We start from the raw sequence: 13,493 nt of genomic DNA, 5'->3' as shown, positions 1-13,493 counted from the left end.
TTTTTTTTTTTTTGTGTCTGTTACCACTTTTTCTCAGCTCTCACCGAACCAATTTCTTTCAATGATACGTCAAAATATCACAAATTGTATCTAGTCGAAGACATTACCCTCAAAAATTGAAAAAAATGCCCTCGTTCCCTGTAAATGGGGGAAACCAACAAAAATATTACAAATTTAAAAATCGCTAATTTTCGAAATTTTTTCAATTTTTTTTACTTAAAAGTGCCATAACTTTTTCAAAAATGAACATATCAATATAATTCTTTTTTATATAGATGTGTAATATCATTACCTTTCGTTTGGTATATTTTTTTCATAAATTTAACCCTTAACCTGCCCACAAGGGGGGATTTAAAATGACAACTTTTTCAAAAAAAATTAACTTTTTCAACTTAACTTTTGAAAATGTTCCGGAAGGTCTGACACTTTTATATATATCTTAAATTAAAGCTAATGTAATATACTTTATTATGCAAAAAAAAAATTTCGGACTTTATTTTATCTTCATGGTGAAAACAGACATCAAAGTTTATAAAAAAAATACGATTTTTGTAAAAAAATTCATTTTTATATTTTTAACTTTATAATGCTATAACTTTTTGAAAGATGTATGGATCAATATAATTTTTTTTTTATAGATGCATGATGTCTTTACCTATCATTTGGTATATATTTTTTTTATATCTGACCCTTTACCTGCCCACAGGGGGGGATTTAAAATGACCACTTTTTCACAAAAAATTTACTTTTTCAACTTAAATTTTGAAAGTGTTCCGGAAAGTCTGACACTTTTATATATATCTTAAATTAAAGCTAATGTAATTCACTTTATTATGTAAAAAAAAATTTCTGACTTTATTTTATCTTCACGGTGAAAATGGCTACCAAATGCTATTATTGTGTGAAAATTCTCGATTTTATTTTTTACATTTTTAACTTTATAATGCTATGACATATTGAAAAGTGTATGGATCAACATTATTTTTTTATGAGAAATAATATTTTTTAATAATCCCTTTTTCATTCTACATACTTTATCTTAATTAGGATATTAATAATGAACTAGCAGATCAAGTAGCTTTTGGAATAAAACACCAATTTTTTTAAAATTAAACACTATCTAAAGATTTGCATCGAAGCGTTTNAAGATTTGCATCAAAGCGTTTTTTTTTTATAGTGATTTTAATCACTGTCAGATATCATTATACTTGATCCATCTATGCCACGTCACCACTGTGCCGCGACCCCCCNATATCATTATACTTGATCCATCTATACCACGTCACTACTGTGGCGCGACCCCCCTGTGCTGGGTTTTTTATAATAATATTTTTGGTGTGCATTGTACATATACCAAAGGTCAGATAATTATTATTTTTTTTCTATTAACATTTAAATATGTTGTAACACTCATCTTATAATTCGTTTTAACATTATTTACCATTTAAACGTTATACAATTTTTTTGTTTAACGCTAAATTAGTTCGAAACATAATTCACTATCATAAGCAGTTATTAATATAAGATCCAATTCTTATATAATAAAAAAGTAGTTATCTGTCCTTATATATAAGATGTATTGTGTTTAAAGATATTTGCGTTTATAGCTAGCACAAATTATTGGTTTTTTGATTATGTTTTGATCATTTTTTTCGTTTTACACGTTATAATCTTTCTTTCCCTTTCATATGCTTTTGGTGAATAAGTTAACTTAAAATATGTGCAAGTATTTCAACTATCGTTACCATGAAAAATCCGGTAAAACTTTTTAGTTTTATACTTTATCTTTTCCGCTTGTCACTGAAAATTCATTTTTAATCTACATAAAGTTCATAAAATATTCTATCATATAATTCTTAGAAGGTTTTTGAAACTATTTTTTTTGCTAATTAATGGATACATCTAATACGTGTATATTAACAAAAATATTAACAATACCGTATTGTGTTTGATTACGAGCAACACAATATATTCCTGCTTTTTGTAAGATCACTGAACAAATATATATATACTTTAAGTATTCGAGTAATTTTAAATTATAAACGAGAACATTTTTTTTTTTTTATTACTTTTTCCATTTAAATCTTCCTATATTTTATATATACCTTAAAAATATATAATTTATTAGTAAAGCTCTTTACGTACTCACGAGTGTTTTTATATTTAAAATTCATTTTCAAATTAAGTGATATCTTCCAATCATAATAATATGATATTTAAAACTAACATTATATCATACGTATTACGACCCTTTGATTAATTTAATTACCTATTAAGATGTCCAAATTAGATATTTCGGAATGTACAAATCATCTCACAATCTACTCATTTTTCAAGATGCAAAGTTTATTTTTCTTTTCTGGTCCTTGAAGCCAATATCAAATCATAAACATTTTTGTTTTCTAATAAAAAAAAATCCTTAAAAGCTTAACCGTGTCAGAAAAATATTTCTAATCTAGGATGTTGACTTTGATATATTTTTAAAGTATGGTTGTTATTTTCAGCTACTTTTATGAACTAAAAAATTGAGGAATTGACCATGTTACAAATATAACTATTTTCTCGAAGTTCTCAAAATACAGATGTGGTTAATAGTATAAAAGTAGAATCAAGTTTGATAAAGGAAATTTTCTGAGTTTCATTTTAGTGAGGTCCTTGTGAATCTACCATTATAGATCATAGAAACTTTTCATTTTACATAAGTTATGAAGTACTTAATATAATTTATGTTTTGCAGTGTGATATTTTATCTGACATTTTTCAAATGACTGATAGTTTGAGAGTTAATCAAAACTAGTTATATTTTATTATTCCACGGAAAATATTTTTTCACAAGAAACAGTTGAAATAAAAAAAAAATGAAGAATATTGTATGAAATTTCTTTGAATATCAGCGAAAATCATTTTTTAATATTTGTCTATGTGCAAGCAAATTATACTTTTAAGGCACTTATTTTCTATTCTAAGCCATTATCTCGAAACGCTATTTTAAATCGTTAACTACCCTACTAATTGGATGCAACAGTTTTTAATAGGCTTTCTTCCCCATATCCAGTTTGTTTATCTTCTCTTACATTCTCAAATGTACTTATCACTTTGACACTACTCTGCAGTTCCTTTTCACAATTTACGACTTGCTTTTAAATGGCCATTAACTAGACTATAGAACAGTACATCAACTATAGTTGGCATTTCTAAAAAGCCTACTAACTTTTTCTAAATAAAATAAAGACAGATACTTGTTTTCTGAAAATGAAGTAGTTTAAATAGCTTTTTCCACTACATAATGATAAGTTGTAATTTAGTACTAATAAAAGAGTTTTATGCTGTGTGACTTTTGAAGGTTAATTTTAAAGACCGTATGAAAATTGCGCCCCATTGTAGTAATCAAAAGCTTAATGTTCTGATATTCTTTTGATTTCAATGGATGGAATATATGTGAGTTTGAAATGGGAAATTCTCAGCTAAATTTTACACCACTTTTTAATCGTTCAACGACTTATTTCTGTTAAAATTTCATTTTTGAAACGTTATTAATTGAAGTTTTGTAAGTAATCCAGTGATTTCTTGAGTTATTACTCGATTTTGGAAGAAAAATTACTGAAAATTACTCTGACAGAGATCAAACATTTGATAGCTTGCCAAGAACTTTGTTTAAGCGCACGATTTGTTTTTTCAACGATTAAAGCAAAAATGACTGTGTAAATACACCTTGAAACGAGTTTAATTCGCAGATAATCGGTCGGCAGCAGGTGCTTTTCGTCTATAAGTTTGAGTCACGGCGGAAGTACCATTGTTAGTCATTAAGCAAAGTACCAAAGTTGGAAAGAAGGTTTTTCGTATATACTTTTGCACCAAAAGCGATTTTGTACGTGCGAACGTATGTTGTTGGGCGACGTGAGCGTGTTTGTCTTAAAAACGAAAATCAATATATATATATATAAGTATTGTTGAGCTTACAAAGTAAGCGACACATCGGCGACAGTCCGGAAAAAGTTTAAATTACCGAATAATACGCAACAATTTCCTCTAAAGAAATATTTACTTTGGTTCTTCTCGTTTTTAGTGTTTTTTTATTATTAGTTCATGACTGAATTATCTTATGAATTTATTAAGTCATCCAAACAAAAATACTACAATCTATATTTCAACATACTTGATTCATTAAACTGGAGAGGTAAAAAAATCAAGCCGACATTTATTTTAGCTTAGGTAATTTTTCGAAATAAATAATAACGATAAGTCAAAGTTCTGTGACAACACTAAGTTAGTAACAGTTCCCCGCTGGTATGTTGTGGTGTCGTGTATATATGAATGCGCAGCGTTTTGTCATCATTAATAAAGCCATTGTTGTCGAAAGGCGCAGGCGAGGAAATGAAATATTTTATGTTTATTAGAGCGTAGGTGAGACGATAGTTGATCTCTTAAGGAATGGATATGCACATCGAGGGTGCGTAAACGTCTAAACCGAAAATTTTCTGAATCCCTCAACGCTAACGTATATATATATATATATATATATATATATGTCAGCAGGCTTCTCAATAACGCCACACATGTTACAACTATATTTAGGGGTGTGGTGACTGATCGCAGAACTGTGAAGAAATCCGATTTTATACAAATACTAGCATTTGAGAAGAGTGACTAAGTAAACAACTTATTTGTATAAATAATACATGGGCAGAAAAATATTCTAATGATTGTGTCAAAAATAATAATGGTATAACTATCTCAAAAATGATAACCATCGATTAATAATAATCATGTAAAAAAACAATACTAAACTGCTCTGATATCATTTGAGACATTTTTTTTACTAACGTAATGTTTATTTGACATTATAAATTAATATCAACATATTTCTAGTACATTAATGTTGATATTTTTTTTAAATCTGAACGAAAAATTAAGTTATCTGGATTTTACAAGAATATATTACGGGTAATTAAAGTAATTGGTAATTATTGTTAACTAACATCAAAATAAAAATACTATATTATTTTTTGATACGAATTAATTAATGTTATAGTTTATTTTTTTTTTTCAATATTTGTATCACAAAGTTTTACATTTTTAAGAACAAGATATATTCTATTTGTACATAATGTTTTATTATAATAACACATTAAAACATTATCTTTGATTTTCATTATGTTCTCCTAATTTATTTTTAACCTAATTTTCTAAGTTAATAAAAAAGGTTGAATAATCAAATATTGATTAATGAATTAAAATAATAAGTGTCAATTTTTCAGATAACTAAGATTTTAGAAGATGAAATTTATTTTTTCGCCGACATGTTTAATTATTAAAAGTACTTCTTTATTTAACTAATTAATTATCAAAACTTAGTTTTCTTTTATTTTTTATACTTTTTTATTAATTAACATCAGATATGTGTGAGTTTTTTCATTTACCTATATTCAATATTAAAATAAATGTTTTATTGTACGTAATACTTTATACAAAGCCTGGGGCAACGAAATTATAAGTTAATATTGTTAACATACACACACACACACACACATATATATATATATATATATATATATATTACGTTGACTTGATTACAACTTAATTTATCTTATGCTCAATTAGCGACCCAATAATTAGTGATCGGCACCACCGGTTAAATAATATCAAACTGTTCGACAGTATAAAACTATCTACAAAAATGTAGAAATCCTGTAATTTTTTGTATAGGAAAAATTACTTTAACATTATTTATAACCCTATATAAATGATATTTTTGCAAACCTACTGGTACTTGCATTAACTTAATTGGTTAAGATGATGAGTTTTTGTAGACTTAATTTTTAAATCAGTTAATTCAGACATATAGGAGATTAGTTTAGCTATAGTTAAAAATATATATTTTCAATGAACTTAAATTTAGTGAGTTAAAAAAAAATCATTAACCTGTCCAGTTTTACTTTACACATATATAGTAAGAGATAGGTAATTTCTGAATTAATATTTTAATAAAAAATTGAGAGTTTGGTGATTGGAAATTTTGCTTTTCAGCAACACACAAATATTTAAGCATAATAAAGAGTGACGCGAAAACTTAAATTTCGTAAATAATAGTCAGTTGTTTAGATGCATTAGCTCATGAGATGATATCATCTAATCTTTTATTCACGTAGTTAAATGGGCGATTATTGAGATCTTTACAACATGATGGAGTGTGCGTGTGTTTAAAGATACTGCCGCCTCCTCAATGCTTGGCCACAACAATATAATCTGATTACAGTAATCAAAATAAGGAAAGCCTACCTTATTTAATAGCCATAAAGATTAATAATAATCCAATTACAGTTGTCGAATGCGTTTTTATGGGCTACACTGTCTCCAACAAGATAATAACCTTTGTACTTGCTTGAAAATATGTAAACAGCAGCTGCACTAAAGCCATATTTATTACTCTTTACAAGACTACTTGTCGAAAGTCAGTACTATAAACATCTACCCGACCGAATAATAATAACACTTTAATTTTATTACTATTATCAAGAAACTGCAAAATGTAGACAAGCTTATTTGGTTATGGTTAAGTCCAATATGCAGCAAAACATGTCTTTTTAGCGTAGTTTCTTGTTTTTGTTGCATAATAATATATACTTTTCTTTTATCTAATCGAAATATAATTTGATAAAAATCAACCTTGTTGAACAAATTTATCACTGCCAATGAATAGAGAAGTATGCTGTTCAGTAGATAAATAGAAATGCATATATTTATAATTCCTAACTAACGTTCTAATTATCATCAGTATTTTATAAAATCAATCAGTTATAAAATATTTATTTGGTAATTTTATTCTTCATTCAATTTAAGCATTTTAAGCGTTTTAATTATTTTTTCCAAATTTTTATTGCATATAACTTTGCATAACACTTTTATTAACGGCATTATTATTTAAAAGCTTAATACAGGTAATATATTCTCCAACATTTTATAATAAACTATTTATTTCGCATTATTCGATGTATTACATAAATTCTAAAACGTTTTTGTCTTAAAACCCCATAAGCACAAAATCTATAAGTTTTTTTGTGACAAAAATTTGCAAAAAAAGAAGTATAAGTTATTAAAAAATTCCATTCGTCTTGTTTAATGTTATTTACATTTTACGGTCATTAAATTAAATTCTGGAATGAAGAAGATTCAGGCGTTGTCGGAAATGATAATTATCTGAACCCACTGTCTTTAGAAACTGGTAAGCGTAGTTACACTAGTATATTGAATAAACATAGGTGGGAGAAAAGGCGGTGCCAGTGACAATTAACTGCAGCCACTTGGCGAGTAATTCTCATTACGTGTCCGTATCTTAACTATAAGGTATTCATTCAGTTTATTATAGCTGATATTTTTCATAATATAGTCGATATTTTTTTAAACTGCATTTTAAATAAATAAACCTATAAAGAATAGTCATTCAATAAAATATGTGGTTAGTTCATAAGATACATTTTGGATTACATTTCTTTGGCGATAAATCCGCCAATATACGATTTACTGTTTTATGTACATACTGTTGAATGTTTTATAATATAATAAATCGACAGACGCTCCGCAAGAGCCGTTGAAGTATATTTCTCTTAATTCCTGTAGACCAAATCGATTAGGTCGTATAATATACCGTAAATGTCATATTAACAGAATCAGCGAAGGCGTTTTTACCGAATTCTTGTAGGGATAAAAGGCAAAATCGTTTAAATCACATCATTATACAGTATTAAACCAGTGAAATCGACCGAATTAATGTGAAAAGGAAAAAATATTAAAAAAATATATGAGATAAACACTGAGCCGGAAGGATCAAGAGGAAAACAATAATAAACTGCAATGTTTAATACGTATTTACTTCTATAAAACAGTTTTACATAAACCAATAAAGTGCTTTATTTAGTTTATCGAGCCCGAAGTTTGCTAGACTTCCCGTGGTGTTTTTAGTATGCGTATGCAAACTAATTTAAGAAAATATAGCGTAAACTTCTAATTAAAAATCTTAAATAATCAAAACGGAATACATATACTAGCTATTAATTAGCATTGATAAATTTCTTTGTAGTTTAGAAATTCAATTTTTACATTTTAGTTTGAATATTTTTTTTAATTACGTATTGAATATTTTTATGAACAACGTTTGGCTTTCAAGAAGAACCAATTTAATGTTTTATTCTTTTGCAAACAATGGAAACACTAACCTTTGCTTCTTCGCTTAACATAATTGGGCAAATAAAGTTAAAAAATAATTCGTTTGATTGTAGTATGTTTATACAGAACAAAACATCTACTGCAAAATATATCAGAATGAATTTCAATTTATTAATAAATCAAATTGAATTTGGATTCAAAAAGAAACTGATTTAACTTTAGTAAAAACTATAAAGAATCATTTTTCTTCGTGTTTCAATGAATTATTTTTCCCAGACATAAAATATGTAGGGCCTTTTCTTCTTTATGTTATTCTAGAATTAAGTAATAAATGGAATGATATATAATTAATTGGTAACATGGTTAATTGAAAAGAACATAGACATAAGTTTCTCAAAAAAAAAAAAAAAAAAAAATGTTATATTCTTCATATTTAATAAAAAAAAATTCATTTTATATTCGTATAAGTAAACAAAAATGCGATTTATATGCAAATCATTATATTTGTTTTGAATTAGTTTAACAAGTCAAGTCTAGTTAATCCTCTATATTTTATGAATTAAACGAGTATTTAAGGACAAAACTAATTAATAATTTACCTTAAAAGACGCTATCACATAATATAAACGCCTAGTAAATACCTAATAATTTAATTAATTTCCTTCGCCCTTTATGTCGTCAATTAATACGGAACATTACGCTATTGATTATTCAATAGTATTATCTGGTATTTTAAAGACCAAGATAATAAAAAAAAATAACTAAAGTAGGCACAAAATAAGAAATCTCGATGCAATAAAACTAGAGTAAGTCTCTGATTTGCATCGTAGCTGAAAGAATGTCATTTAATTAAACTTCTTACTTTCGTTGGACTTATTCATTTTCATAAAATAGACTGTTTGTTAAAAATTCTCCTGCTTACAATAAGCTGTGTAATTAAACGAAACATATTAGCAGAATAGTGTACATATCTTCTTCATTTTATGAATTTAATTTAAAAATAACATAAAAACGTCAAATTACTTTTATGGCTTTAACTGTACGGTTTTACCTAACTATCACAGCTTAATAAAGTGTTTTATGTAAATTTCTCGTTATTTTTCAAGAAATTTTTATATGAGAATAATAAAAAACTTTTTCTCTTCAAAATTTACTATATAGTTAAAAACCCCATAAAAACAAATCTTAATTATCTGGATCACTAGACTATTGTCCTCATAGCTATAAAAGTAACATACAGCCGAAAGCTACAGACTTATACGATGCATTATAAACAATATAGTTATTTCTAAGACCGAAAATGATCCAAACCTGATCCCACAAGCCGAAAATGATTCAAGCTCGACTACAAAGGTCACATATTTATCTTAGTTTTACGGTTTTGTAACAACGTTATATAACATTTTTTATATCATATATGTTTCCACATTTTTATGTATCTCGATTTTGTATAAACTGATAGAGTAAACATAAAATTCTCTAGATTGTAATTTTACAAAATTAATACTAACTTTAAAAATCAATTTATAAATAACCGAGATAATTCTTTCCTTTATAATATTTTACAAAGATTTTAATAATGTCTAATTAAAACGAAGAATTGGTTTTCTTTTTATAAAAACTTAATTTGGTTCTATTGATAAAATTAAGGTACTAACTGAAGCCCATAAAATAGCCTTTTCTACAAGTACGAATCATAATAATTCTCTAGATAGATTCATATGGCGAAATTCGAGAAACCCGGAAAAGTGTTTTTTTTTTATAAATATAACGTATAACGGTTTCTTTTGAGGCAAAAATGATAACCCTGTGGTTATATAAAAGTAATAATATATTTTATGATATTTAAAAGATTTTTGTTTCCATTGAATAAGGTGTTTTAATCATATAATAAATTTTGATTAAAAAATTTTATTATATCAGAAATATACACACACAAGCGTACACGCGAATTAAATGCATAGGAAACAATAAATTATAATGTGAAACGACATAATTAACAAGCAATCTTACCATAAAATCACCAAGCTGTTTATGGTAGTTATAATTATTAAATATTTTACCAAAATGAAATAAAATTTGCTAGTTTCACTTAGATCTTGTCAGATCGTGTCATAAAATCGACCTGATCAACTCAGTTCTCTCTCAAAGCATGGTCACAAATATTTTAGCATTAAAAACAAAAACACTAACATAAAAAACAGTCAATTATTATATAAATAATAATTAATATGGAAATAATACGTCGGTGTAGTTTACAATGTACACTACTAAACCGGTTGCCGTCCGTTTTGTCGGCTATATAAGTTTTTATCGACAAAATCTGTTTGGCATAAACCATAGCGGCTTAATATGATATATGTTTAACATATCGTAAATAATAATAGTAAAAAAGCGTATTCACTGTTAAAAAAATCTGATTGGAATAGTATTGTGCAAATAAACTAAAGCGGCCCTAGGTGAACACTGACACTAATAATAACTTTTATGCTTTAAACAATCACTAAGAAACATGAGCGAAACACACAAAGTCTACACTTTTAATATCTAAGTAACAATAATATGAATAACAGTGTATTTTAGTCTGCATTTAACAGCTACATTAAGTTTAACCGAACTGTTGGTAAATGCGTTAGCTACATTAACACATGCACACATTATTACAATTGTGGTGTTTGCGTTTCCAAAAATAGTATGAAGTTCGTTTAACTAGCCACCGTAAACATTATGATTATTATATAACATATTTTACTTTATTAACATTATAGTCAACGTCCACCGACAACCAGTATCTCTATGAAAAATTTGTAAAAAAAATAAAATATATAAAAAATTATGAATTATGAAAGATTATCTAATTAAGTTTTAATGAAAATCACATCAACAGACCAGTACAAGTTATCCAAGTTGAAATATATTTTGAAATATCTAGACATAAATTTGACAACCTGAAATACCACCCACTTAGGCAGAGTTTCATATCTGCGCCATTTCAGTTCGTCCGATTTAAAAAAGACAATTGAAAACCTCGTGATGTTTTATATTTTTTTATATTATTATTGAATATTAATGTTTAGCGAATACGACTAAATAATTTAGTTTACTTAGCTAGAGCAACAAGTAGTTCAACGAGTTATTAATGATTCATTAATGTCAATTCCATAACTGGTAATACAATCAGCTGCTATACATTTGTTGAAAATTATATTGTTATAAAATTATTATATTGCTTGTATTTAAAAGGTTTGGTGGGTCCAGTGGATAAATTAATAATATTAAAATTTCACTGATAGTGCTTTTGAACGTTCATTCTAATTCTGTTATACAATTTTTGCGGTTTTTCCGATGGGTACAGGTAATTACTGGGTTTAGTGGTCAAAAATAATGTAGATGTTCTCCCTTAGGGACTTCCATTAACGTTATGTAAATAATAATAATGATTCAACAAAAAATGAAGGGAAAATTATGATGAAAAAAAGGAGGAATATATCGCGTGACTTTTTTAACAACGACGTGACCAAATTGACAGGTTAACAGTGGGGCTACCGAACACATTCAGTACATTTAATACAGCATACACAGTAATAATATGTGTACATTGTTTATATGTTCGTCTATAACCAGTAAGCAATAAATTATAAAACATTCGCGCGCTTGTATGTGTATGAAATTAATTTTGAAATATGCTTAACAAAGATATCGGTATTGAAAACTAATTAAAGGAATAGCGTAGATTTTACCTTGACCCAAAACAGGACGAGTGACTGACCAGACCGAGAGCAGCGACAACAGGGTGAATACAGTTCTCCTGCAGACTGAGAGACGTTTGATCATTTTTCTAGCTGTTGATAGCATTACTCAAACATCCCAAAGAAAAAGAACTCTTAAAAAAAACCACTGCGAAGATAATTTATTAATATTTAATGTTGATCGGATCACTAAAGCACTGAACAGGTACACTATCTATCATTAGTTTGTCAATTATTCAACCGACGTCGTACATGGTTCATTAACGAGCTGCGCTTTAGTGACGACGAAGACCGATAATAATATTTTAAAAAATGCAACTTTTGAAAAATAAAAATTGGCGGGAAACTCGAGAGACAGAAGTCGGTTAAGTTACACGCGACAACGACAACGTGTACCGGCAACGTGCAAAACGGCGTAATCGTTGAGACCAAGCGCGTCTGGCATGCAACGTGACAACGATGCGACTGGTGTGCGAACCGGCCGACCTATAGTTGAGCCATCGGTGATGACGGCACTCACTGCCCGCGCACTAGTCAACACGTACTACATGATGAATACACAGGTAACAATATTGGGGTTGTGGTATGTTCCTATACCTATTCGAACTTAATAACCCACAATACCATATTTATTTATGAAAATTAATACGTTCTGTAGTACATATTATTCAAATTAAAGTTTTAAAAATTATTTATATATATTTAATTTACAAGAATGTACTTGCATGATACTAGTTATTTGTTATTTTTTTTTAAGTTTTTATAAGAGTATAATTCTATGATAAGTAAACCCATTGAAATTTATGGTATTTATTATCATTGGCAACTAAAAAAATTTTCTGAAGAGTGTCCAGTATATGTAGCTACCATTTATTATTGATGGGTAAATAAAAATAGTTTATAGTATAGATTTAAATAAACCACTGAATGTTGCCTCTTTTAACCATATAATATATTTTACACCCAAATTTAAAATTATTTAATTTATCAAATCCAAATTTCGTTTAAAATAACCGATATAAATTGGGTTTATTTTCGCTTTCATTACTTGAACAAAATATTTTTATACTGAAATAATTATAAAAAATAAACTATATATATGAATAATTTATTTTTTATTTGTTAATATTTATAATTAATTTCTTTTAAAATTATTAGACATGTGTCATAAAAAAGTAAAAGATACTTTCTGATATACATTGCTTAGTATTTCAAATCAACTATCCACTTTAAAGAGTTGGAAAATGAGATACACTGAATAAATGAAATCTTTATTTAAACTATTTGCTGCTTACATGTATAGATGTATATCTTTTTAAAACCATCATAACTTATCAACAATTTTTTTCAATATAACGACGTTATTTTGTAATTTAAATGAGTCATTTTATAGGTCATCAACTCTATAATTCTTATTTATGAATAGCTAGCTAGCGTACTATCTATTAGTTATCAATTTCTACTTCATTAGAATTCCGTAATATGATAGTTTTAAAACTATAGACTATATTCGTTTAGCATAAAATTTAGTACCGCTAAACTGTAACAAATCATAATAATTTCCTTGAATTTTTGATTACT

General features: G+C 27.2%; 1 protein-coding gene across 1 annotated transcript in view; it reads right to left on the bottom strand.

Moving 5' to 3' along the window:
• LOC126899749 (nephrin) overlaps positions 1-12,386 on the bottom strand; it is a 208,134-nt gene extending 195,748 nt beyond the window's left edge. Inside the window, exon 1 of the mRNA XM_050674909.1 lies at positions 11,904-12,386. Coding sequence (XP_050530866.1) covers positions 11,904-12,018 — 115 coding nt within the window. The 5' untranslated portion in view covers positions 12,019-12,386. The remainder of the gene's footprint in view (positions 1-11,903) is intronic.
• Between the last annotated feature and the right edge of the window lie 1,107 nt (positions 12,387-13,493).

This window comes from Daktulosphaira vitifoliae, unplaced genomic scaffold, assembly GCF_025091365.1.
Source record: "Daktulosphaira vitifoliae isolate Bord-2020 unplaced genomic scaffold, ASM2509136v1 Scaffold_2, whole genome shotgun sequence".
NCBI classification, from domain to species: Eukaryota; Metazoa; Arthropoda; class Insecta; order Hemiptera; family Phylloxeridae; genus Daktulosphaira; species Daktulosphaira vitifoliae.
This window is presented reverse-complemented; position numbering and strand designations above follow the sequence as displayed.